Consider the following 24540-nt stretch of genomic DNA (forward strand, 5'->3'; position numbering starts at 1 on the left):
ATTTTGGACTACACGTACTATGGTACACATACTCGTTGCGTTGTCCTTGTTTGTTATCCCTGTCTACAGCGCAAACTAGCAACTACTGCGTACACCTGAACGGAGCGGATACCATCCAACAACAAAATATGTGATATAATGACCGATTGGCTAGAGAGAACTAACAGGTAGAAGAAGAAGAAGTAAAACTAGCATGAAAGCCGAAATGTGGTGTTGTTGTCTGCCTGCCCTGCGCTGGCATGCCTGGCCCCGGTCTATAACTGAAAACTATTATTTAACACCGCCAAATTGACATCATAATTTGTTTCGACCCTTTTTGATGGTTTCGCCGGAAAGCGAAGCTGGACCAAGCGATGCTAATATAAGGCGTACAGTGCCTGAAGTATGTAAACGGGAAAACCGTTGTTTTTTACGGTTCTAGAAGGGATCGGCGATGGGGCTAAATGCGTTGACCTTGGAAGTACCCCCGTTGATTACGGGACAGACAGGATAAAGCCAAAAAAGAACCACGTTCCAACCAAGCATGTTTGGATGAATCTTATCGTGTGGATTTACTTTTCTTTCTGTGAACAACATCCCGTCTGACCCGAACGGTAGTGTATGAACGGGAGACAGAGGAGGGCCCTCAGAGGGAGGGAGGGGGGCGCCCGGAAGGGGGGGGGATTTGGCGGGGGATGGGGGTGAAGGGAAAAAAAATAAAAAAATAAAGATGACATAGAGATGAGATCTGACAGGATTTTTGATCAGTCTTACCGCAGATGGGGAGGATACCATGGTACCAGGCGCGGGATTGTGCAATTCTGGCAGTACTGTATCTGTTCTGTCTTTCAACTGTCGATCACCATGCCGGTAGAATCCTCCCGTCGCTGTCTTGCTTACATTCAATCCCTGGTTGTCAGGACCGCATAGGCCTCAAGATAATCCAACCTACACACTACCTTAGTGACGAGTTAAGGTATCTTGGACCTTGCCAAACCACCCCTCAACCTTCAAAGACGACCTAGAATAATAGGTCAAGACTTACAAAAAAAAAAGCATAGTAAAGTATCGTCAGAGAGAACCAACTTCAACATCTATGTCAACTTGCGTCCATCAAAGGATATGTGTATGCAGTGTACGAAGACCAAAGAGATGGGCAAGAAATAGTATTCATGCAAATAGACCGATTCCCCTGACTCCCTACCAAAATCCCACGGTTCCCTCTTCCAACAAATCCAAACACCTCCTTCCCTCTTTGAACCGTCTCCCATTCTACCCCGTGTAGCCTGTAACCCCCCAACATCTGGCAGGTTACATGTAGTGTTCAGCCTATCATTCGCATGTTCTCTCCCACGAGGGAAGCGTCTGACTTCCAGGAACTACCTCAACTCTCATCGGTGTCTTTTTTTTTTTTTTTTTTTTTTTTTTTTTTTTTTTTTTTCATCTCCGGTTGGCAGAGTACGCAGCATTGGAGGCATCGGGAAGCAGGAACAGTTCAAGTCAGAAAGAGAGAAGCGTGGGAAAAAACATACTGCAAGCCAGGACAAAACACAACCCAAGCGCACAGGCACACTTGCCAGACTAGATGGCTATTTAAGTAGTTAGACAAGTAATTCTACGCTGTTCAGGCGATTACCACTCAGTCTGTCTTTAACGATAGAGTTACTTACCTACCTGTACCGTAGGACGAATAATTGCTACAATAGATGGCTAGGTTTTATTGCTCACAACGACAGCCGTTCGCCCAAGGTAAAGGATTCGGGATATACAAGCTCTCTGTATCCTCCGTCCCCGGCCATTGACTGGCATCTTCCATTACAGGCGGGCCGACATTGGTTACCTTACCTTCCTATCCCATCCACAGGATTGCTGCTTCGTCCTTCGGGTAACAAAGATCGTTGTTAAGTCATGAAGACAAGTAATCCATTCAGCATCTTTGAGAACCATACAGCCCGGTAACTCAAGGCTCCTCACTTGATGCGCGAGTTGATGTGAATGTCACGCTGGAATAGCAAGTACTAGTGAGTAGATGCTCATTATATGGTCATTGTACTATATATGCATGACTAGAACCATATACCGGCCGAAGAGCTGTTTGCGTGATCTCTTTTGCTCCCTTTTCACTCCACATTTCACCCGCCCGTTTCACGTTCAGACCTGACAGATTGTGGGTGTGGCGGATATGGTGTGGTAAATGCAGGATCGAATTGAACAACCATTCCTACCAAGAAAGTGTGATGAGTTATATATGGTAATCAAAGAGGCAATGACGGGCCTGCGATGGGTTCTCCCAAGATGCAGCTGCTGCCCGAATAATCTCTCTACAATCCATGACCAAACTCCTTTGTGCGTCGTATCCTCCGTGGGGTTGTTACTTCTAGTGGTCGATGCTGTGGTTACGTTAGCCTCGAGTTTCTTCGATTCGATAATGAGCGACTTTTGAAGAGGGATAACTTACTCTTCCCATATCCGACCTTGCACCGCTTTGAGTTCTTCTTCCGTCATTCTGTGACCTGTCGTGAAGTATCCTACATAACAACGAATCCTCGTCGGTTAATCTGCCTTTCTCCACAGAAACATTGGAAGAGTAAGTGGGACAAACATACCGGCGTTGATCTTGGCATCGATCTCTACTCTCGAATCGGCTGGAATCCAGCTTTCGGGGAGCTCAACACGCTCTAGAATAGGGATACTGTGCGGAAGGTTAGCATCCATCAAGCAAAAGATCGCCGGCTCACCACAGGTGCAGGTTATGCAGCAAGACCCGAGCACAACGGCACACCACATAGTTGAACAGAAAATGCTAACTCACCCTTGGCCGACGATGGCGTCGTGTTTCATGCTAGAAAGTGACCATGCATTAGATCGAGGATCGGTGATACCTCCCACAAGGCAAGGAGAGCGCGCGCAGTAGGGGAGGAGAGGGGTGTGGTGTTACTCACTTGCTCATGCTAAGCATTCGGTCAATCTTGGTAATACCCAGCCAATGAAGAATATCAGGCATCAGGGCTTGGAATCGCATATCCTTTACACCGGCAATGTTTTCGGTGCGCTTGAAATAGTCCGATGCAAGATCTGCCCCGCGCTTTCTCGCGTTGTACACAACTGTAAAAGGTTCCCGGTTAGTCTCTCACCCACGAAACGAAATCCCCTGTATGGGACGAGGTAAGGATCAACTAGGAACTCAACATACGATACTGTGACGCTGGATTAGCATTTAGTCTTCATGAGCAGAGTTTTGGAACACAAACCTTTGTGACTTCGCCCAGGGCACGACCTTCCTTACGGAAATAGATTACCACGCCGCTACCGCCATTCTGAGCCTCCTTGACGGCCTCCTCAATACCGAAGATGAGGTAAGGTCTGCAAGTGCAGATATCGGAACAGAAAACATCACTACCGTTACACTACATAGAAGGTGGCTGTGTCAGCAGTGAAAGATGTGTTCGAGAGACAAGACATTCCATGAGAACGAGAGCCTACCTCGTCGTGTATCCTCAACGCAAGTTTCTTCGAAGGGTCTGACATCTTCGCGGGATCGCCGAAGCAGTACACGGTCAAACCACCTAGGAAGAGACGGTTAGGAATCTGTAACACCACACCATGACGGGATACACAGCTGATGATTCTTACCGATAGGGGGCAGGAAGACCTTGATATCGGAGCGCGTAATTAACTGGCTATTGTATCAGCATCGTCTGTCCGTAAAAGTGCTATAATCCAGCGGCGCCAATTACCTCGGGATACATGCCACCCGTATGCTCGAAGAGGGATCTGCGCAATGTGCCCTCATCAATACCGAACCGTTCGGCAACTCCGGGGAGGTACCAAACAGGCTCGACGGCAAACTTGGTTACTGCAAGTTCACCGAGGCTGTTCAAGCAGATCTTGCCATCTGGAACCAATCTGCCGCTCTTAACACTCTCTTCAAGCTCAGGCAGCTTCATATGGGCTTTCGTGATCGCAATTGTCGGCCGGAGATCAACTGTCGATAGCCAGTGTCAGTTTCCATCATATGCAAATAGGGATTATAGACAACAACAACAATAACAACAACATGTGAAAGTACGTACCACCCTCCTTATCCATGAGATCCTTGAAGATCCAAGGAACCTGATGGCCCCAAGGATCCATGGCTACAATCTTCTTGGGATCTCCCCATTGAGGGAAAGGGCCAATGTTGACGGCGGGCTCGGTGTTGGTGAAGTCAGGCTTGTGGTCTGGATCCAGCTCCTTACTCGCCAGAGCCAGCGCGTAGTAAATCGAGTATGAACCACCGTGGGCACCAATGGCGTTACGTCTGCGGATGGTCGAGCCAGATCGGATGACAGCTACCGGGCCACGCTTCACGGGATCGGCCGCACCCCATTCCATCGGTAGAGGGTTGATGCCGATCTGCTTGGGATAGGTCGTGAGCACGACGCGGTTTGAGAAGTTGGACTTTGTGACATCGGCGGGCGGAGATGATGGTGACATGGTGCCGGCATCCGCCTGCAAGAGCGGTGGCGTCTGGACATAGCCGGAAACGAGCGGGGTGGTGACTGGGTTTGGAGCTTCGCCGTTGGGTTTCGACGAGGTTTCGCGAGTCTTCTCCAAGCTGCTCACACGTTGAGAGATGGATTCAACCGCCGAGATGAGCTTCGTTTGGCCTTGGGCGATGGCCAGCAAGGCATCCTGCACACCTTCCAGACCTGTAGCCATTGTAACCAGGTCTGACTGTTGGGGCAAATGGGGGAGGAAGGGCAGTATCTAGTAGGCAAAGATGATGATAAAAGAGATAGATTCTAGTAGTGGTTTAACAGACGGGAGACAAAGGGACGGGATGGAGGCAACGTCAGGAACAAACAGACGAAGATACTGAAGACGATGGGAATCTGGAGCAACCTTGAGAGAGACAGTCAGTCAGTCGGGCGACACGAGGGCCAGTTATAACATGGTAGTTATCGACGTTCCCGGAGGAAGTGGACATAGGACTAATGCTTCCACTTGGCCATCCAACCTCTCCTCTTCCAGCTCGTAGTGTACATGCACTCGCCGTCGCCAGGGGCATACCGTACCTAAGTTGCCCGAAGCCACCGAAGGCCCCCTCGTGATAAGAGGATGTCTTTGGCCATCGACCACTCGATGGTTTGCAACACGTAACAAGAGTCGGTACAAGTTGCGTCTCGGGCAATCACCGGACGCGGAGCGTGTTACTGACCAACGTTACCAAGCAAGATAGCCAGCTGATCGATAACAGGGTGTGTGTGGCATGCCCGTAGCGCATCCTCGATCCCTGTAGGTAGACTGGAGTAGCATGCTGGGCTGCCACTTTTTGGGTCAACCATGCTCCCCACAACGGACGCCGGCGGCGGGGTACCGCAATCGGATCGAGTGCCGTGGCTGCGGATCTCGGAGACGAGCGCGCCCTGTCCCCCAGTTCCCTTCCCGCCAGTTCCAAGTGGAAGCGGTATGTACCGTATGTACTATGCAGTTTAGGTGGTCCCTTGTTAGTAGAGGTAGTCATTGTGTAAGCAGAAAAGGAACGACACTGGAGAGGTCCCGCATAGTGTAGGGAAAGTGCAGGCCCTGTGTTCATCACAACAGAAACAACATGGGGGTGTATGGATTGTAAGTGATTGTTGACACCGCGATGCAAGTAGTATGTATGGTTACCGCTCAGTAAAGAACTCCCAACATCGAAATGGTTGGTGCCGGTACCGGGGAGAGCTGTCATCACCATCGGATACTACCGCTTGCAAGTTGCGCGAGAAATCAAGCAAGGTACCGGTGTTCACGAATTCGATAACGCTGCCCTGCTGCTCACAAGGGAACCTATCTCGGGCCAAGGCCATCAGCAACGATGATAAGCGGGGTGGTCGTCTTATCGAACAGGACGCCTTGATTACAGTATCTCGACAGGTCCGAACTCTGGATGGCGGGTGCTTGGATGTCAAATGCCAGATTTGTCCAATCACCAGTCCCCGCTCGATATGTAGTCGATCCTCCCAAAGCTGGGGGAGGTATTTTGTGGGGCAAGGTGGGGATCAAATTGGCGGGCCCCACGCCAAGGCCCCCGCCTTGAGTTGCAAGTGGAAGTGTGAAACCTGAAAGTCAGCCCTGTCCTGTCATCATGTGCACGAGCCATTGCACCAGGCTACGTGAATAATCTTATCAAGCTTTGGGTTTGTAAAACCATAGAGCCCACAGCCATCACGCGCGCGGCGTCCGAGGGACTCACCTTGGTGAGAACGGTGAGAGTCGTGGTGGGGCAGGCAACACTGAGTGACCTTACCCTACCGGGGGACTGGACGGGGATGGAGCCAAACTTTTTGGCGGTTGCTGTCAGCGACGCCTCCATGAAGGTGCAGAAACTACCTAGAACTAGTGTAGTCGCAAAAATATCAACACCTCAATAGGTAACCACCAACTTTTGCCTGCAAGGAGTCACCCATCAGGCACGTGCTGAGTAAAGTAGCACACGCCTCCATTCTCTCAACGACCGACGTGCTCTTCCCCTTTTCCATTCACCGGCATTTTTCCAGCAATCCGATCTGCAGCGCGTGCGCCAGAAGCACCAAGGGTTTTTCCATTGCGACGCGAATCATCGATAGGTTATCTTCAGCGCTGCCGGCCGCGCACCTGCAGTACTTAGTGACCGCAACCGAACTTGACACGCCCCGGTGCCATTTCAACAAACTTGAACAAACCCACCACCTACAACATCCAAACAACAACAACCATCACGGCAACTTCACAATGGGCAAGCGCAAAAAGTCGTCAAGAAAGCCGCAGGGCCCCAGGAGGGTATGTGCATATCTCGACCTCTACTTTTTCCATTCACCAAACCCAAGAGATGATCGCGTAGTTTTGTCCGTTGCGCGCGCCTCTGGATACCACCAAAGACGTCATTGCCCGATAAGCTTTTTTAGACATTCTGCACCCCCGAGCACCATCTTCCCATATCATACACAACACTCACTACTACTGGAACCCCATCTACATTGTACCCTTCCACCCATCCAGTCATATTATACGCTTTCTTCACCTTGCCCTTGATATCACCAAAGCGCTAACCTGTTCACCCCCCTCTTAACTAGAACGACCCCCTTCCCACTGTCTTCACATGCCTGTTCTGCAACCACGAACGATCCGTCATCGTCAAGCTCGACAAGAAGGCCGGCGTTGGCTACCTCGACTGCAAAATCTGCGGCCAAAAGTTCCAATGCCCTGTAAACTGTAAGACTAGCTCAGCCAACCCTTGGATATACACACAGAAACAAGAGAAGCAGAGGAGTGCTGACTTCACAACTACGATGTAGACCTCGATGCTGCGGTAGATGTCTATAGTGCTTGGGTAGACGCTGCAGGTAAGCAAGCATATGGCCTTGCCCTTGCCATGTTAGAGCTTGTCATTGACTTGGACCAAACAGACGCTGTTGCCCAAGAAGCCGAGGCAAGCGCAAAAGCAGCATCTTACTCGAACAGCCGGTCGACGGGTGGGCGGCCAGCGGCGTCAAGCCGGAGAGCTGCCGATATCGACGAAGATGATGAGGATGACGATAGAGGCTATGGCGGATCCGGTGTTGAGGTTGATGACGATGACTACGACTAAAAGACATCGGCGATTCGACGTTGCGTTACGTCCGCGTAGCCGGCTGGCTGTTTCTTTTTCTTTTCTGTCCAATATCTCATGGGGTCATGGTTGACTGAGCGAAAGGTTTATTAAGGGTCATTATCATCATCAACACGATAGGCGAAGCCGAGCCGAATCTCGATGCCAGTTTTATTTCGACGAACGAAGCCGCACGAACTCGTTTTGTTGAATTTTTCCAGAGTGGGTATTCCATTACTACGCTTGGCATCAAAAAGTCCTCTCAGATAACGCCATTTCCCAAAGTCGATCCCCACCGCCAGGAAGTCATCACAATCAACGATCTACCTACGCCCCTTCACACTTTACATGGAGTAATAGCGATCGCCGAAGTCACCGAGACCAGGGATAATGTAACTATAGCAATTAGAGTCAGTCTCAAATCTCATCATCTTCTCAGCGACCAACATGAGGCGGAACGGAACGGAAAACACACTTCTTGTCATCGAGGCCTTGGTCGACAAAAGCAGTTACCGTCCGGAGCTTGGGGAACTTGGAAGCAAAGTTGCTGATGCCCTCGGGACTAGCCAAAATGTTGAGGAAGATAATCCGCTCTTCTGGAACTCCCCTGGACTTCAACACCTCGACGGCCATAATGGCAGATCCGCCTGCACAGAAAGCACATGTTAGCCGTGGAAACCCCAGCCACAAGGCGCACTTGGTTCTCCCCCAGATCCTAGACTTACCAGTGGCGAACATTGGATCGAGGAGAAGGACCCAGCGGTCGGCAATGTCCTCGGGAAGCTTATCGTAGAAGAGCTTGGGCTGCGCAGTCTCCTCGTCTCTCTGAATAAGGATCTTGCCGATTCTAACGGAGCGGCAGCAGTCTCTCAGACCCTGCTCCATGGCCTCTCCGGCGCGCATGATGGAGACACCGCAGATCTTGCCCTGAAACGCCAAACCATCGTATATGCGGCCGACGGGGGTGGTAACGGGGTGCTCGACGGTGGGGAGGTGGTTGAGGCCCTCCTCGACGAGGAGACGGATGATTCTGTTGGAGTAGAAGATGAAGTCGCCGCGGTCGGTCCGCTTGTCACGGATAATGCTGTATTGTAACCACCGAGGTCAGCGTCTGGCGGACAGCAGTCTGGAAGGCAACTCGAGGCAAGCAAACGCACCTGAGGAGAGCGATGAGCTGGGGAGTTTGAGAGAGAACGGTGACGTTGTCGAAGTTGACGGCGGTCGAGACGGTGGCGGTGGGCTTCTGCTCCTCGGCGCGGTAATCGGGGCCCACGCACTTGGTGGGCGCGATCTCGGAGGCGGTAGACATGTTGACTTGGTTGGGTGAGGTAGGTATAGGAGGATGGACTAAGTGCCGAAGTCGTGAGAACGGATACTCTGCGAATCGTTTCGTGTAGGTGATGTGTGGTCAATGTAAAGAAAGATAGTGTCTCGCGCAAGTGTTCGTGGAGGAGGGGGGGCGGATCAGATGCTTCTTAAAAGAGGATCCTGGGGCAAAGGTAACAGCCTATCTGTAAGCCAGGAGCAGACATATGACAAACAGATTGAATATGAGGGTTCGTGATTGGGATTGAGCGCGACCAAATGGGAAGACGAGGCGGCGCAAACTGCCACCCCCAGATTCGAGGAAGATCAGTAGACTCTACTAGATCTGCGCCCAACCATGTATCAACAACGGTCCCACCAAACCCCTCCCACTTGCAGAGCTGATAAACGGTGGAACTCGGCGTCGCAGAGTGTCAACGGGGACAGGAATTGGCGCCTTGCCTAGTTGGTCGCGTGTGTACTTACTATTTGACTGGGCTTCTCCGTTTACCGGAAGAGGATCGTGGCGGGATGCGGGAACTAGGACAAGAAAGGGGAACTTTGGGACCTTGAGCGATTGTCAGATCAGAAAAAAGTACTGCATTTGCGAAAGGCTTCAGTTCTGGACCGATCCCTGCCCGCTTCTCAGGGTTGTCCGACCTGAGTCGTCCAAGTGGAAGTGGAAACCGTGGAAACGCTCTTGGAGTCCAGCTGGATCCTGCGACCTGGAACCCCGCCGTGCCCGCCGTGAGCCCGCGAGAGCTCCAACGGGCGGCGGGCGGCAGACACCGAAGGCCGTCCAGTGGGAGCCATCAAGGTAGGAAGCATTGATGGGATGAAAAGTTCACCTACTGCAAGAAGTTGAGAGACTTGGCAACCCCCACGTGTTTTCGTCGTCAACAATGCGGTGCCGATATCCGCGCTTTACAATTCTACCAGTCGAATCTAGAGATAAAGGTTTGTATGTGTAAACAATGAGACGGGACGATAACATCAAAAGGCTCTTTTCGGAAATGCAGAAAAAGAGGAGCGGGTGTCTCGAGGGGAACGGCAAGCACAGACCACCATCTGCAGGGTCACTGTGCTAAGAACCTTGTCCTGCCTTTGCCCCTGCCGCCGCCCTTGCACGCGCACCGCACTGCAGTGAACCACGCACTGATGACACAGGGCCACAGGGCAGGCACCGTGACAGACGGAAGCAAGATATTGTGGGGTTCTTCGCAACAATGACACCCGTTTCCACTTCGACTTCTTCCATTTCCAAAACATTGGACTGAACCTACGCGGGACGGAAGGACGGGAAGCGCAACTCAATCGCCTCAACCACACCGCAGCAAACACCGCGGAATCGCTTCAGCCAACACTAACCACGACAATAGCAACCATCTCGTTCCGAACTTATAAGCTCATGCCTCCAGCTCCCCTTCGCCGTCACAATCGCGGTATGCCTTAGACGAGCTGCGCGCATCGGACTTCCACCCGCGCTTTGGTGACTACGCCGCCAACAACACGTTTACTTAACCGGAACTGCCATTGACCGACTACTCGACCTTCAGCCGCCGAACTTGCGATAGTTTCCCGCATGTTGCTCTGATACGATTCCGGCGCCCGTATACCCGATTGACATACATATCCATCGCTGTCAAAGCTATCCATCAACCAGCGCTCCGTTCTCTTGCTCGGCCACAGTCAGCACAATGGCCAGCCTCAGTGATTACGACTTTCCGCCCAAGAAGCGCGTGACCACATACGGCAAAGCTACGAGAAGGCGAGTGGAAGCTTCGACTTCCTCGATCTCCATAAATAGGAGCGCATCCTCTATTTCCGTCAAGACAAATCAGAGCGAGGAAGACATCATAACGAAAGCCCCTGTGACTGCTACCCGCACATCTCCATCGCCACCAAGCTCGCCGGGACCTGCCGTATCTCGTACCACTAGCTCTAGCAACAGAGGTAGGTTATCAACTCAACAGAAATATGGCCGGACCAGCCATCCAAGGCTACACGACGAGTCGCATAGCCAGCCACTGCCAGGGAGCATCGAAACCGGCGAGGATGACGCGAGGGCAAAGAAGAGGAAGATCACTCGGACATATTCGGAACAGACAGACGTACTGGCAGGACCATACTCGACTCCCAATTCATCGCCATATGGCACAGAAACACCTGTCGATGCTTCGAACGAACAGGTTGCAAAAACACTACCGAAGGCGAAGTTGCAGCAAAAGGCCATCAATACACCTGTTAAAGATGTCAAGATGACGGATGCTTTCTCTTCCCGGTCGATTCCAACGCATGCCGCAACGAAGCATCAAATCCCGCTCCGACTTTCGTCAACCAAACCGAAACCGCTGCCTTTGCCCGTGCAAAGGAATCCCTCTCCCCAGCCACAAACAGAAACCTCTGTCACTGCCGCGCCACCACGGCGGAAACGCTTGATCGATGCTTTGGTAGCCCAAAAGGAAGAAGACAGTTCCTCCGATGAAGATGGCAATCCTCCACTGCTAGAAAGCCCTCAAGGCAAACAATCCCCCAAGTTCCAGGATCCAAGCTCCCCGAATCCCTCAACCATGACACCGTCAAAGCGACTTGCTCGCCCAATACTTGCAACCAAGAAATCCGGGCCCAAGTTCACGTATACGCAACAAAGGTCAATGTTGGCCGAAAACGACCCGCTGTTTGACGGCGGTGGATTGGGCGGGATGGGGTTGGATGATAGCTTGTCGGGGGGTGCACTCTTTAACATTGGTCGCCTGACCAAAAGTGCTGCTCTGGACGCCTTCTCGTTTATGGACGAGGAAGACGAGACAGTCAATACAGGAGCCGTTCGGAGTATCCACGAACTGCGACAAGCCGGTGCTAACAGCCGTTTCGCGGACGAGATTGAGGATATTCTCGATAGAGTAGGTCCGCCATCGGAAAAGCCTTCCTCATTACGAAGAGGCGCTTTGTTCGAGCTTGCTCAGAAAACGAATGAAAAGTCGTTTCGGTCACAGCTTCGCAATCATGGCGGCGCCGATGATATGTTCAAGTCGCTAGATAAAGAGGCGGACCTCATTTCTGGCTTTGCAATCGCAGCAGTTGTTGCGAACATGCTGGCCACTTCGGCTTCAACCCTGCTACTCCAACAGCTGAAGGCTCAGGGCTTCGCCGCTCTTATTGAGCGACTCCTTGGCGAGCCAAGAGATATAGTCCAGTTGGCGAAAGAGAGGAAGCAGAATGTGTCGAGGAACGGCCAAACAACACTGGGGACAATCAAGGCCTCTCTACTAAAGCTTCCGGTATGGGAAACTGCCTTGCCTAAGCTTGTATCTCCCAGAACGCTCGCACTTAAATGTCTGGACTTGATTATGCGACAGTCAACCCAAATGTCGGACGAGTTCGAAGTTTTCTCCTCGAAAGTGACCGATCAACTCTTTTCGATTTTGGCCGCTGGCACATCCGACCAGGCCTGCTGGGAGTTCCCGAAAGAGCAAGCATCCATCGATTTCTTCCTCGCCCTGTATGTTCTAGAAGGCCATTCCATCTACGCCATGCAGTCTCACCTCAGCCCTAAATGGACGACTCAGTACGTGCCGATTGCGGCTGATGTGCTGGAGACTACCTTGACCCGGCCTGCGGACAAGTTCAACGACCTAGAGAGCCTCGCCCTCAGGATTACGCTTAACATGACTAATCACAACCACGACGCCTCGGGAACGCTTGTCAACAAGGGACTTCTCCAGAACCTAGCGCATTCGGCATGCGTTGCCTTTGACGTTGTCTTGAATTCCATGCAGGCTGATGCTTTCCTGTCTAAAGTTTATGAATCTCTCATCATGATGCTCGGTGTTATGATTAACTTTTGCGTCTATTACCCACCAGCTGGGAAGTCTCTTGATACAAAAGGGGGTACCCCGGGACCGCAGCTAGAAAAATTGATCCAGCTCTTTGCTGACAACCACTCCAAAACCTCAGATGTAAGTTGTCAGTCCATTGATTTTCAGACACGAAACATAATACTAAGACAGGAGTTGTTCACAGGCGGATTCCAAGGAGAAAGCTCAGCTCAACGTTGCTCTCGGCTATCTTGCCATCTTGCTGGGATACCTTTGCCTCCGCGAACCCATCAGGGATAAATTCGTCTCAGTCCACCCCAAAAAGAGTATCCAGCCGCTGGTGGATTCCCTCAACGAGTTCATCATCTATCACCAAAGAGTAGAGGAAGCCCAGGGCGGGTCAGGGGAAACGAAAATAGGTGATGAGTCTTCTGCTATGGCGCGTCTCCAGAGGCTAGTCAGCGTCCTCAAGTCAGAGTGCGCCTGAAATATGATCCATATATGATCACGGGGCTGGATCAACACTCTGGTTGTTATGAGCCAGATATCGCTTTGCTTTTATTGCTTTTTCCGGGAACTTAAACGGACTGGTTCACGGCTTGGGGGTTATAGGTTGCGGGTTGCGGGTTGCTGGTTGATACACAGAGGGTTTGTTCTGGTAGGCAGAGGGTCTGGGCACTTGCGGGAAATAGACTTATGACTTATTTGCGGGAAAGGGTCAGATTGACAATACTGCCCTGGCTAACGAACTTGGTTCAAATGGTACGTGCTGGGGAGCAAAATTCAGGATTCTTCAGGATGGCCGATAACTTTGGTCATGATCATCTCAGCGCAAGGAATGGCTTCACTTGGTTTGGGATATGATATGGTTCTGCCCACCTAATCCGAACACCTTTGGGCCTTTGGCACTCTTCCATAGGTGACGGGTATTTGTAAACATCAAGTTATCTTGTAACTTTTTCTGTTCTGTATGGACTTTTGTTCGGGCTGGACCTCCTACAGACTTAGGAAACCGGATATTCTCCGTAAAGACAATGTAGATTCGGCTCGCCTGTGGTCCGTCGTGACACAGCTTCCGCTTAGAAGCAGCTCGGGTGGGCGCAGGTGACTGACTAGGTACGGAGTCATAGGTGACAACAAAGTCTAAGAGCTTCAGCTTGTCAAGCTTCTTTTCTCTGTTTCCCTGTGGAAGCAATTGTTTATGCCGCAAATAGATCACGGCCGAATAGGGTCCAGGCTTGGTGGTTTAGAGGCTTAGCAGTGCCAGAATGTGGAGTGTTGAAGGCAAACTTAGCGACTGAGCCGCAATCTGGGTGCCTGCGGCAGGTGCGACGAAAACAGTGGGGTAAGAGAGACTCCACTATATTACCTCACAGCAATCCCCAGGTACCCCACCAATCCGTACACTGCAACATGTACACTACAAGCTCGGCTGCCTCTTGTGTCTGGCCAGTCTGGCTGGCTGTTTCGTGAGGCCTAGGCTGTCTCAGAACAGCGGCGGGCGGCATTGCACCTGTCAGCCGGGCAGTCAGTCCAGTGTCAGAGCGAGCAACGAAGGAACCTAGCGTAAGCAAAAGTGTCTGGTCGTCGCTCGGAGTCCTGCCGAACGACGAGACGAATTGAGACAGACGGGAAGGAACGACTTTTTGACACACTCGCGTGGTCGTCAACGAGTGGGACCATGCACCAATGACTTGTACAACCCTAACGTATTTCCAGTCGGAATGAACCCATGGGAAATAAATCAGCGAAAGAGACCTATCTGGCGTCCGAGATGACTTTCATCATGATGCTGAAGGGGACTATGCGGTTGTATTGTCTCAAACTAAATCTGCCGTTCTACCTGTCGCCGGATTGATTCAAGTTCAAATTGAATATCATCTGGTATTGGACTTGAAGAACTGTTCCAGCCTTGCCTTCCACTTGGCCTAGACACAGGGGCATTCTTCTTACGCAGCGGGTTTGCCGGACGTTCTTTCCTCCCAAACCCCAGAACTCCGTACCAGTTTCGAGAGGGAACAGTACGTACCTGCCTCACCAAACTACACTACTACCGCAAATAGCCTAGACTCTGGCCCCAAACTTGTAGGTGGCAGGGCAGGGGCGCTCTTTCCTTGTCTGGTTCACAAGCTCTCAATGTTGTTACGAGCCGGTACACTCCGCTGTCGCCCGCCTGCCAGGCCATTCAAAACAACAAATTGTTTTTCTTCTGAACTTGGACCGCATCCCACTCACATTTACCTTCAATTTTCCACACTTCCAACCTTCACTTATCTTACTATCTCACACCACCACTCCATCTCACCCATAGGTCTTCTCCCAGCTACAATACACACGTAACGACCCTTGAACCGGCCGTATACGTATATATATATATATACATCACAATTCAACTTCCCAAACTCCAGCCTCACGTCAGTTGACGTTCATTCGCAATGCCGTCCCCCGCCACAAAGCAGCGGAAGATCGCCATCGTAGGTAGTCGCTCTGTTGGTAAGTTCACCCTCCTCCTATCCTTTCTTCCATCGCACGAGGGTTTTTTTCCAACACACAACTCGGGTAGTTGTCACGCTGCTCTCACTCTTGCACACAGTTTACACGTTCGCGAAGTGAGGATGGCAGGCAATCTATCTGGCCTTCTTGCGGCCTGACTGCAAAGCAAGACAGAAGTAAAAGAGGAGCAACAGGCACTAACCGAAGTTACAGGCAAATCTTCACTCGCTGTGCGCTTTGTGGATGGGCACTTTGTCGAATCCTACTATCCCACCATCGAGAATACCTTCTCAAAGGAAATCAGGTGGAAGAACCAGGATTACTCAACCGAGATCGTCGACACAGCGGGCCAGGTACGGTTTTTTCTCACTCCTTTCCCACCTTACCCAATTGATGTGAATTTCACCAGGGCGACACATTTTACTGACACGAGCACTTCAACAGGATGAATATTCGATTTTGAATAGCAAGCATTTCATCGGCATCCACGGCTACATGCTGGTCTACTCCGTTTCTTCACTGGCATCTTTTGAAATGGTCCAGGTTATCCGTGATAAGATTCTCAACCATCTGGTAAGCAGCATCTTGTTCATCCAGACTTCGTCTTGGATAATTACCATGATTTCTTACTGACTTCAACAGGGTACCGACAACGTACCCATCTGCATCGTCGGCAACAAGAGTGATCTCCGTCCTGAACAGCGCCAGGTCACTCCTGAGGACGGCAAGGCTCTCGCCGAGAAATACAAATGCGCCTGGACTGAGGCTAGTGCTCGCTATAACGAGAACGTCGCCAGAGCATTTGAGCTTCTCATCGGCGAGGTTGAGAAGTCAAATAACCCCACGGCGACCAACGAGAACGGAAAGTGCGTGGTCATGTAAGACAGTCAACGCGACTCTGTCTTCGCCGTCAGTAGGGAGAGATGACCATCAATATCTCTCGTGAGCAGTGGCGCGCTCAAAAGTCGGTTCTTCTTGTGAGCGATGGCAAGCTCCATGACAGACACAGATCAGGGATTTCCATGCATACATGAAGACGACACAACAACCACAGACCTCCTCACCGTTATATACGGCTGTTATTTGCAGCACATCTTGCTCATGGTTCATGACAGCACATGGTGGTGTGGCAGCCCCCATGCAGCATGGTACGGACAGACGTCACCAAGGCGTTGAACAGCTGTCCTTGGCTTGTATCCTTCACCCACGAAAAGGGTATTGGATTTGGCACATCTCGAAAGGGAGAGCAGATTTCTTTTATCAAACAATGGTTTGAGGTATTCAGCCTTGTCCTACCGCAAACGGAGCTTTCTTGGCCGCCTACTCCATCACCGGACAGCACGCAATTTTCACGACCTTGTTTCTGTTTTTCGCGGGAAGCACTGGCGCGCAGGAGAGAAGTCAAGTGCTTTTTCTCTTTTGGCTTTATCATGGTCTTTTCTTTTTCCATTTTTTTTTTTATTTGTTCCTTGTTCGTTGAGTTACACTCGGCGTTAGATATAAACGAGACTCAACTCGGCTTGTGGATATAGAGAAGGGATTTTGACACTATACCTTGTTCATGTGTTCACATCATTTGGCGGCAAGACTGCATCGATGTGATTGGGGAATGATTGGCTGGGGCTTAAATGGGGAGAGGCGGCGGGTATCATTTCTCCTTAATAAGGTTTGATGGGATTTGAAGAAAGTTGACCTTGTCTATATGAGATCAAGAAGCCAATGAACGACGGGCATTGTTGCTCATGTTAGAGTAAAGTTTTCGAAGGGCATAGTTGATAGCATAGTTGCGAACTATGCTTGTTCATGGTATAGTACGCATGTTCTCTATACTTCGCTCAACGTATGCAACTGCCCTTGTGGATTGTCATTTGAGAACGGGTGCACATATAACGCGATATGCAAGACCGTTGAACTACTTCACGTACATAGGGACCGAGCCACTAGAGACTGTTATGTGAATCGTTACGCCTACTTCCCAAGACGGGTTCTCGAACATCACTTTCAACATACTTCACACTGCCACATATGCACAAACTCCTCTCATCAACATGGCTACCAACATCTTCACACCTTCATAACATGGCACCAACAACCGCATTGAACTGGTATCAAATCATTCAATCGAGATCGCACGGACAACCTAAACCTCATTCAACCTAATTACCACAAATATCCTCCTATTGGCGAACAGGTAGAGCCTCCGCCTTCTTGGGGGCAGCCTCGCCCTTCTTGCCGCTCTTGCCCTCTTTAACTTCCTTGACCGGCTCGGGGGCAAAAGGAATGAACTCGGGAGCACCAGGGAGGTACTTGCGCAGAGGCTCAGGAACCTTGACACCCTCGGGAGTCTGGAAGTTCTCGAGGATGGCGCAGATGGTGCGGGTTGTGGCGGTAAGGGTGGAGTTGAGGCAGTGGACGTAGGTCTTCTTGATATCGGTCTGCTTCTTGACGCCGAAGCGGATCTCGAGGTCTCGGGATTGGTAGTCGGTGCAGTTGCTGTCGTCACAGGTTAATGATCTTGATCTCTATTTGGATTCTTGTTGTAGGGTGTTGGCTATAGGTGGAAAAAAAACATAAACTTACGAGCAGGAGACAAGCTCCTTGAATTCGCCCTGGTGAGGGAACCAAGCCTCGAGATCAAGCTTCTTGGCGGCAGCGTTGTTGAGAGCGCCGGAGACGATGGCGACAACACGGTAGGGGATGCCGAGGGACTGGTAAAAAGCCTCGGAGTTGGAAATCATGTGCTCGAACATCTCCCAAGACCTGTTGTTGTGATGCTTTTGTAAGTACAACTGTCTTGTCAAACGTAACTGGGGCAAATTGCGGGGAAAATAAAAACCATACTTCTCGGGCTCGGTAATGCAAAACTGCTCGACCTTGGTGAACTCGTGGACACGGAAAATACCCCAGACATCCTTTCCGTGAGCACCGGCCTCCTTACGGAAGCAGGTGGAATAACCAGCGTACTTCAGGGGAAGGTCCTTGGCCTGAAGCCACTCGTCACTGTGGAAGGCGCTGATCGGCTGCTCGGAGGTCTGTCACACACAGAGATCAGCATCTTTGTAGTCATATTAGTCACAAAGGGGACTGAAGCCACTCACAGCAATAAGGTACTTGTCGGCCTGGTCACCGGTAACCTTGTAGAGCTCCTCGTCGAACTGGGAAAGCTGGGCGGTCTTGGCCATCTGGTCCCTGAGCATGAGCTGGGGAGTCTGGAGAGGAGTGTACTCTCTCTCGGACAGGAACTCGAGGCCGTAGTTGATGATAGCCCTACAGCCATGTCAGCATATGTCCGTATGCCAAAAGGTGACCCGAGTTAGAAATGGCTTACTGGTTGAGGAAAACACCCCATTTCTTCAGGAAGTAGCCGCGGTGGCCAACAACCTTGACACCACGCTCGGGGTCATAGCCATCCAACTTCCTGAGAACCTCGTGGTCTAGATATCCGGCCTTGTCAGCCTCGCTTTGTATGTTTGAGTGTTTGCTGGGGCGAACTAACGGGAGAGAACATCCTTCTTCTCGAAAGCGACACCCTCGGGAGCCCAGGTGCGCTCAACAGTGTTGTTATCCTATATCCTTGTCAGGCAATCATTCAATTAAAAGAGAGGTCGTGTTGCTGGGTAATATTAACCTCGTTGTTGGAGACGGGGACAGAGTCGTGAACGAGGTTGCCGATGGTCTTGACCTTGACCTACAATGTGTTAGCTGTTGAAACAGGGCTTCAAGACTGGTATTTGGAGCACACACCTTGAGAAGCTTCTCCTTCTCGGCGGCGGAGTCAAGGAGATCCTTCTTCTCCTTCTCGAGGTCGGCCTTTTGCTTCAAGAGATCGCTGACATCCTCCTTGGCCTACGAGCGCAGTAGTGTTAGAGCTAGTCGTGGAACAATCGTCGTGGACGGATATGGGTTATATGCCTTCTTCTTGGGGGCAATCTGCTTCTGGACTTCGTTTATCTTGGCATTGAGCTGCATGGCAGAGTAGGCGGCTATCAACACACGGAGGAGATCAGATCAGACGGAGTTCCTTTTGGTCGTTTGCAGGGCAGCGAAGGCAGCGAGGGCACAAAACAGGCAGCACATACTCTTGCGGTGATCCTCCCAGAGAGCAATGACCTCGTCGACGACCTCGACGGGAGCAAAGCGCTTACGCTGGCTTTCCCGGATCTTTTCGGGGTTGCCGCCGCGCTCAGCAACTGTTCAATTTCCATAGATTAGCAACTTGGGCAAAGGCGGCGAGCGGCGACATGTGCTTTGGAGACGGGAATGCGCCTTGGGCATGCGAATTGGCGCAGGAAGTGTGGAGAGACATATGCGAGGGTGCCGTACTGAAATCGTTGACGTCGAGCATGTTTGCGGATCCTTGGGGGCTACGAAGCTATTCAAGGCTCGTCCTGGGATTGGCAGTATAGTATAGGGCTGGAGACAGAAGTGACGATGGTGTGGTGTTGCGAACCTTGACGGGAGAGGAAACACCGAATTGGCGGGGCAGAATTATTTCGGCGGGCCCAGCCCACCTGGCGCTGGCAGGCGCAGGGCAGGTCCGGGTCTTGGAGGGGAGAGTGGTGGGGTGTGGAGGTTTGGTATCAGGTACGCCAGGGGTCCAATGTGCACGGCCAGAGCAGTCAAAGAGCATATCCCCGATAGCACGATATTTTCATGTGACTCAACAGCGAGCGACTCGACAACTCAGCGTTCGTCACAAACCTCATCCAAGTCGCACTGAAATCAACAAGACCATGGACCATCTCCAATCTGTCATACCGTGGCAGCGCGAGACGGCTTGGGGCTTTAGTCTTCATGTTGAAGCCGACCTGATGCCCAAGTTCTACCGACATCAAAGATAACACACCAAATTCACCCGTTCAATCATCTTTCATCCAAAGGCACGCATCGCAACGACGCCGCGCTCATCGGTACACGGAGGCCGAAACAGTCCAGGGTTTCGTGGCCCCAACTCGAACTGATACACTTCTAACTTTCACGACTCATTCTCACCTACCATCCCAAGAACATTACGCACAAGGCTGCAACAAGTGAGTATGGTGTTTATCATTATCCATTAACAATACATGTCCCTAAATCTTTCCCTTCATATACTCCGCATTGCTTTCGTCCGGTTTTCCCTTTGCGGTCTCATGTATCTCATCTCTCATCTATGTAATCATTCTCGCATCGCTGTCGCTCACCTGCCTTTTTGTTGTCTGCACGCTTCTATTGAGTATACTCCCTGTGTTCCCCCATTCTAGGATCTCTATCGACCAAACAGTATCAAAGCCAAAGAGCCAGTCCAAAAGGCCTAGCTCATGCAAGTGAACCAGCCAGCGAGTTGTTATTTTCCAAGTCAGAACATCAGGTTCGAAACTGGTCCTCGGGGATCAACCAGAGAACCAGTCCATTCAGAAGAGCGCCCACATTACCGCCAATTCTGCTGCTGGCCCGACGGTCCCTGCGCCGGATATTCGTACCACCCACCAGCATCCTGATGACTATGTTGCATGTCGTCGGGTAGGAAAGCTTGCATGCTCATGTCCATCGCGGCATCATAGTCATAGCCAAGGTTGTTGGGGTCGTTCGGGTCATAAGGGTAGTCATATTCCCAAGCGGCAGCATCCGGATACTGCTGATACTGGAGCTGGGTCATATCCGGAACCCCGGTGGTACTCGAATTGGCAATCGATGCCGATGCCGATGCCATGTCAAAGTTTACATTGGTCACCGGGGGGACCGGAGCGTATGAAGTGGACGGTCCACCGATGGTCGCAGACGTGGGATACCCGGCAAAGTGGTTGGGGTCTTCGGAGAGGAAGGACTGGCTATGTCCGTCAAAGGTCATAAATGCCGGCATGGGCTCTGGTTGATATTGGGCTGGTTGCTGCTGCTGGTGTTGGTATTGGTGCTGGTGCTGGGGCGGGGACTGCTGTTGGTTTGGAGCCGTTGGTCTGGACGACCGGCTGGATGTGGCCCCTACGTCTACATCCCTCTGACCTGTCGGTGTTGACACGCGGATGCGAAGGTTGGTGTCAAACGAACTGTGGCAGGTAATGTTCATACGAGCGCAGTTTTGGCAGGGATCGCCTCCTTTGCACCGGACTTTTCTCTTTCGACATGTCAAACAACCTGGCTCAAGCGTTCTCGATGGTTAGAAGACTATGCATGATGGCCCTGGGGTGGGGTTTAGAATTGTTTACACATACCGTGAAATGTACGTTTCAGGGGTTGCTGTGTGGCCTGTGCTGGCTCCTGCTGGCGCTGAGATTCGGACATTTATTTAATGGAGACAGCCCCGTGACGGCTTCTGTACAGCTTCTGCACCAGTTTTTCCCGGCTTGGCGTATGGCTTGGCAGGGTCTTGGCAAGGGTAAGGGTGTTTTGGATGGCTGCTCGGTGGAAGGACCCGAAATCGAATTGCTTAAACAAACACAAACACAAACTGCAGCATTTCGGGACTCGGAAAAGTTGCAAACTTTGCTTTCTCTTTAAGCAAACAGATCCATCATATCCCCAGGAGCATCAAGATAACCCGGTCAAGCCGAATTTGAAATCGATTCGTGATTTGCATCATAGCCCAGCCCTTTTCCAGGCATCAAGATTTGTGGTTATGTTCTTTTGGCGATGGATGCAAGATTCAGAATGACAAGATCACAAAGGTACTTCGTACAGCGTATGCCATGCTTCGGGGCTAAGCGACCATGATGATGGGCGTAGGCGTGGGCGTGAGAACGGCGGAGAGTGCGGACGAAAGCTGGAGAACGGGTTAGTCAGCGACACACAAGCTGGCACGACATGCCGTATAATCTCTCGAAATGGACTTCAGGTAATCACTTTCTACGCAGACATAAGCAGGGTTCAACTATACTGCTTCTTTTCGCTTTCAACCCTACCTACTCATGCCTTCGTAAAAACTGATTACCCGAAAGTCAATTTCGAGAGACTGTACGGTACTTTCGCTTGAGCGCATCCCTTTTCGAATGGCACAATTTACAAAGAACACTAGGATTCACGGTCAGCAACTAGTCAGTGTTGTAGTCTCGCTTGATGATGGTGATGAATAATTTGTTGTGCAGATGCAGGTTGCAGGTCTGTTGGCTGGTGTCTTGGAAATGCCACTATTCAGATAGGCTATTTTTGATATGTCACTGTTAGTGCTCTTCATCAACGAATCCAAGCCATACCTTACTCGACCGATGAAGATTGCATCACAAACTCACAACATCGCTTGGGCCGTTTGTGCTGGACAGATAGAGTAGACCGCACTTGACTGTGTTCATATCGTCAGTAATTACTGAGGTGGCGGTTATGTGATGTGTGCGGGCTCCAGGTACTCCGCAAGTTCACAGCTACTATAGACTTCGAGCATCATCGAGTTTTCTTCCAGATTCTTCCACACTTCTTTCCTCGACGTGTCGAATAGAGAACCTACAAGTACCTTCGGACTACGTTGCCATTTCAATTTATGCATAGTATAGTCTAGGCTTGGGTGCCAACCTTGGTGAATGTCGTTGAGTTGGACCATTGTCAAAGTTTTGTGTCAACGTAGCAAGGCGGAGCAACTATGAAGAGTAACACGTTACTCTGCCACTTGATGGCAGTATGATGGCCATTTCTGTACAGTAAATGAGCTTGTTATTTACTGCACCATGTAGACCCTATGCGTGACTTGCTCTAGTATCTCCTCTGGTTCATCAACAGAACCAGAGTGAGATCTCTAGCCTACCCAAATCTGCCGCCCTCCTTTCCGCACTCATAGAACAAGGATCCAATTACCCTACGAGGCCATCATCCACTTGCCATGTTCACGATCCATCCAACATGACATTCATGTTCAACCACAGCCTCGAATCTTCCACGGAAAAAAACGGTGTGGTCTAATACCATTAAGAGAGTAAGCAACATGATTCACAGATAGCCACCATCGTCACATAGTTAGGCAGTAAAGTTTCAAGAGACGAGAGACCAGATACTCGGATACCCAAATATGTCAGTGTAAGGGCGCGCATCCAGACCAAGCCGGTTGCAGCCCCCGCGGCCGGGATCGGGAACACGAGGCTGTCATAGGGCTGAGGGACCCGTGGGACCCGTCTCTGCATGACATCTACCCTTTGAACCACTTGGCCGGGGTCAGGAACGACAACTACTTCGACACCATCAGCAACTGCTCCCATAGAAGACAAGGGGGGCGAATCCGACTTAGCGGTCTGCATTCGGCATGACTGAACTTTACCTACATCATGACTCCCTCGTGTTCGGGTATGCCTACTCTATGAGACAGAGAGGACGGACATATCCGGACGGCGGACGTGGCTGACTGTTCTCAAGCATGTGTAGATGCCGCTTATGTCTGAGGTATATGACGATGACACGGAGAAATGGAGATGATTTTTCGTATGGCTGAGGGCGGCTTCTTTTTGTTACCAGCCAGCCAACCCGCGCGGCGTTGAAGGCAAGTGATGAGTGAGTGTTACTCGATCCCCTTCATTGCTCGGTCTTCGGGAAGTTTATCGAGCGCGGGAGCCCTTGCTAGCACCGCACCAGTAAAAATGGAGTAGAATGCAACAGCCCCCAAGGAAAAGAAGGTTTAAGCCAGGCAGCGACGTTTCAAACTTTGAAAAATCGGGATCGAATATCCTGCGTTGGTGAGCTCAATGTCCGCCAGTTCGCCATGACTGCCAAATTGGAATCCGAAAATGAGCCATGACATCATCTCAGTTGTCGAGACATGCGCGCGCCAAGCACCTAGGTCGTTACTATGTAGATACCTCTAGGTAGTGAAGTTGTTGGGTGGGCGATTAGTTCAGTAATCATTTAATCGTTCACTTGATCGTGGCCTGAGATGGATTTGGATGGCTGCTTGGGGCTAAAGATGTGAAGCTGAATAATGATTACCCTATTGTCATTTAGCTGACACTTTTCGGGGATGCAAGCCCAGGCGTAGCGAGGGGACACCGTGACGGGCAAACAGTCCCTGAAGTGTGTGTGCTACGAGGTGTCGTGTATAATGGTTGCTACCTGTACTAACATTCGCTTAAGAGGAGCATCGCTAGAGGTAACACTAAAAGGGGCCAACCTCACGTCTGGGTATCAAGTGGAATGTTACCACAACAACACACATACATGCCTTACCACTGCATACATATGTTCTGCTATAGTTCCCACAGCACTTCGTTACATGCCTACACATAATCAGCTTCAACCTCATTGATTCATGTTCAAATTTCGCTCTTTTGCTCCTTCCTCAACCACTTCCTCGTCAATTCGTCCTGACGGTGTTGAACACGAGGGGAAATGACTAAAGCTAGTGGCGTTCGGATGGCTTTAACCCTCTCTTTGTTGCAACTTCTTGTTTTGACGCACAGT

At 50.9% G+C, this 24540-nt stretch overlaps 8 protein-coding genes across 11 annotated transcripts; 4 read left to right on the top strand and 4 right to left on the bottom strand.

Annotated features, from left to right (window-relative positions):
- Nucleotides 1-1997: 1997 nt before the first annotated feature.
- rib-3 (riboflavin-3) lies at nucleotides 1998-5569 on the bottom strand. Of its 2 annotated transcripts, XM_011396234.1 has the most exons (12): nucleotides 5037-5569; nucleotides 4053-4863; nucleotides 3717-3964; nucleotides 3613-3655; nucleotides 3463-3545; nucleotides 3231-3386; nucleotides 3173-3176; nucleotides 2922-3084; nucleotides 2792-2821; nucleotides 2586-2671; nucleotides 2438-2507; nucleotides 1998-2369 (listed from the first exon to the last, which is right to left on the bottom strand). In XM_011396234.1, the coding sequence occupies exons 2-12, from the start codon at nucleotides 4678-4680 to the stop codon at nucleotides 2357-2359; spliced, it is 1524 nt and encodes a 507-aa protein (XP_011394536.1). In that variant the 5' UTR covers nucleotides 4681-4863; nucleotides 5037-5569; the 3' UTR covers nucleotides 1998-2356. The 2 variants fall into 2 exon arrangements, with proteins under 2 accessions (XP_011394536.1, XP_011394535.1); XM_011396233.1 differs by having other exon boundaries at nucleotides 4053-5211.
- NCU01448 (hypothetical protein) lies at nucleotides 5305-6069 on the top strand (the record flags this gene model as incomplete). The annotated part of the gene is made up of 3 exons (XM_950877.1): nucleotides 5305-5428; nucleotides 5566-5589; nucleotides 5642-6069. The coding sequence occupies 3 exons, from the start codon at nucleotides 5305-5307 to the stop codon at nucleotides 6067-6069; spliced, it is 576 nt and encodes a 191-aa protein (XP_955970.1).
- Nucleotides 6070-6307: 238 nt separating this feature from the next.
- NCU01447 (hypothetical protein) lies at nucleotides 6308-9174 on the top strand. The gene is made up of 4 exons (XM_950876.3): nucleotides 6308-6765; nucleotides 7059-7197; nucleotides 7281-7328; nucleotides 7392-9174. Exons 1-4 carry the CDS (start codon nucleotides 6718-6720, stop codon nucleotides 7571-7573), a joined length of 417 nt encoding a protein of 138 aa, XP_955969.1. The 5' UTR covers nucleotides 6308-6717; the 3' UTR covers nucleotides 7574-9174.
- Nucleotides 7726-9911, bottom strand: NCU01446 (uracil phosphoribosyltransferase). 3 transcript variants are annotated; one of them, XM_011396231.1, is made up of 6 exons: nucleotides 9731-9911; nucleotides 9365-9446; nucleotides 8731-9061; nucleotides 8299-8657; nucleotides 8049-8220; nucleotides 7726-7969 (listed from the first exon to the last, which is right to left on the bottom strand). In XM_011396231.1, exons 3-6 carry the CDS (start codon nucleotides 8880-8882, stop codon nucleotides 7918-7920), a joined length of 735 nt encoding a protein of 244 aa, XP_011394533.1. In that variant the 5' UTR covers nucleotides 8883-9061; nucleotides 9365-9446; nucleotides 9731-9911; the 3' UTR covers nucleotides 7726-7917. The 3 variants fall into 3 exon arrangements, with proteins under 3 accessions (XP_011394533.1, XP_011394532.1, XP_011394534.1); XM_011396230.1 differs by lacking the exon at nucleotides 9731-9911 and having other exon boundaries at nucleotides 8731-8920; nucleotides 9365-9723; XM_011396232.1 differs by lacking the exon at nucleotides 9731-9911 and having other exon boundaries at nucleotides 9365-9526.
- Nucleotides 9912-10138: 227 nt separating this feature from the next.
- NCU01445 (hypothetical protein) lies at nucleotides 10139-13747 on the top strand. The gene is made up of 2 exons (XM_950874.2): nucleotides 10139-12837; nucleotides 12902-13747. Exons 1-2 carry the CDS (start codon nucleotides 10576-10578, stop codon nucleotides 13181-13183), a joined length of 2544 nt encoding a protein of 847 aa, XP_955967.1. The 5' UTR covers nucleotides 10139-10575; the 3' UTR covers nucleotides 13184-13747.
- An 884-nt stretch (nucleotides 13748-14631) lies between these two features.
- Nucleotides 14632-17169, top strand: NCU01444 (rheb small monomeric GTPase RhbA). Its single transcript, XM_950873.2, has 4 exons — nucleotides 14632-15189; nucleotides 15403-15542; nucleotides 15634-15762; nucleotides 15832-17169. The coding sequence occupies exons 1-4, from the start codon at nucleotides 15132-15134 to the stop codon at nucleotides 16069-16071; spliced, it is 567 nt and encodes a 188-aa protein (XP_955966.1). The 5' UTR covers nucleotides 14632-15131; the 3' UTR covers nucleotides 16072-17169.
- NCU01443 (seryl-tRNA synthetase) lies at nucleotides 17038-19744 on the bottom strand. The gene is made up of 11 exons (XM_950872.3): nucleotides 19513-19744; nucleotides 19269-19379; nucleotides 19102-19172; nucleotides 18934-19035; nucleotides 18818-18877; nucleotides 18686-18755; nucleotides 18518-18623; nucleotides 18288-18456; nucleotides 18031-18221; nucleotides 17770-17949; nucleotides 17038-17682 (listed from the first exon to the last, which is right to left on the bottom strand). The coding sequence occupies exons 1-11, from the start codon at nucleotides 19532-19534 to the stop codon at nucleotides 17367-17369; spliced, it is 1398 nt and encodes a 465-aa protein (XP_955965.3). The 5' UTR covers nucleotides 19535-19744; the 3' UTR covers nucleotides 17038-17366.
- Nucleotides 19745-20285: 541 nt separating this feature from the next.
- NCU17018 (hypothetical protein) lies at nucleotides 20286-21748 on the bottom strand. Its single transcript, XM_011396541.1, has one exon. The coding sequence runs from the start codon at nucleotides 21233-21235 to the stop codon at nucleotides 20600-20602; it is 636 nt and encodes a 211-aa protein (XP_011394843.1). The 5' UTR covers nucleotides 21236-21748; the 3' UTR covers nucleotides 20286-20599.
- Nucleotides 21749-24540: the final 2792 nt, after the last annotated feature.

Source organism: Neurospora crassa, linkage group V (assembly GCF_000182925.2).
Source record: "Neurospora crassa OR74A linkage group V, whole genome shotgun sequence".
Lineage (NCBI taxonomy): Eukaryota > Fungi > Ascomycota > Sordariomycetes > Sordariales > Sordariaceae > Neurospora > Neurospora crassa.

Coding starts and splice junctions, on each gene's coding strand:
- NCU01446 (XM_011396231.1), bottom strand. CDS start 8,882: ATGTCTACCGCCTCCGAGATCGCGCCCACCAAGTGCGTGGGCCCCGAT. Junction 8,658..8,730: donor CAGCTCATCGCTCTCCTCAG/GTGCGTTTGCTT, acceptor GTTACAATACAG/CATTATCCGTGACAAGCGGA. Junction 8,221..8,298: donor CGATCCAATGTTCGCCACTG/GTAAGTCTAGGA, acceptor CTTTCTGTGCAG/GCGGATCTGCCATTATGGCC.
- NCU01447 (XM_950876.3), top strand. CDS start 6,718: ATGGGCAAGCGCAAAAAGTCGTCAAGAAAGCCGCAGGGCCCCAGGAGG. Junction 7,198..7,280: donor GTTCCAATGCCCTGTAAACT/GTAAGACTAGCT, acceptor ACTACGATGTAG/ACCTCGATGCTGCGGTAGAT. Junction 7,329..7,391: donor TGCTTGGGTAGACGCTGCAG/GTAAGCAAGCAT, acceptor TGGACCAAACAG/ACGCTGTTGCCCAAGAAGCC.
- NCU01445 (XM_950874.2), top strand. CDS start 10,576: ATGGCCAGCCTCAGTGATTACGACTTTCCGCCCAAGAAGCGCGTGACC. Junction 12,838..12,901: donor ACCACTCCAAAACCTCAGAT/GTAAGTTGTCAG, acceptor AGTTGTTCACAG/GCGGATTCCAAGGAGAAAGC.
- NCU01443 (XM_950872.3), bottom strand. CDS start 19,534: ATGCTCGACGTCAACGATTTCA. Junction 19,380..19,512: donor GCTCGACGTCAACGATTTCA/GTACGGCACCCT, acceptor GAAATTGAACAG/TTGCTGAGCGCGGCGGCAAC. Junction 18,457..18,517: donor TGGGGTGTTTTCCTCAACCA/GTAAGCCATTTC, acceptor ACATGGCTGTAG/GGCTATCATCAACTACGGCC.
- NCU17018 (XM_011396541.1), bottom strand. CDS start 21,235: ATGAACATTACCTGCCACAGTTCGTTTGACACCAACCTTCGCATCCGC.
- rib-3 (XM_011396234.1), bottom strand. CDS start 4,680: ATGGCTACAGGTCTGGAAGGTGTGCAGGATGCCTTGCTGGCCATCGCC. Junction 3,965..4,052: donor TCTCATGGATAAGGAGGGTG/GTACGTACTTTC, acceptor GGCTATCGACAG/TTGATCTCCGGCCGACAATT. Junction 3,656..3,716: donor CGGGTGGCATGTATCCCGAG/GTAATTGGCGCC, acceptor TACAATAGCCAG/TTAATTACGCGCTCCGATAT.
- NCU01444 (XM_950873.2), top strand. CDS start 15,132: ATGCCGTCCCCCGCCACAAAGCAGCGGAAGATCGCCATCGTAGGTAGT. Junction 15,543..15,633: donor TCGTCGACACAGCGGGCCAG/GTACGGTTTTTT, acceptor GCACTTCAACAG/GATGAATATTCGATTTTGAA. Junction 15,763..15,831: donor ATAAGATTCTCAACCATCTG/GTAAGCAGCATC, acceptor TGACTTCAACAG/GGTACCGACAACGTACCCAT.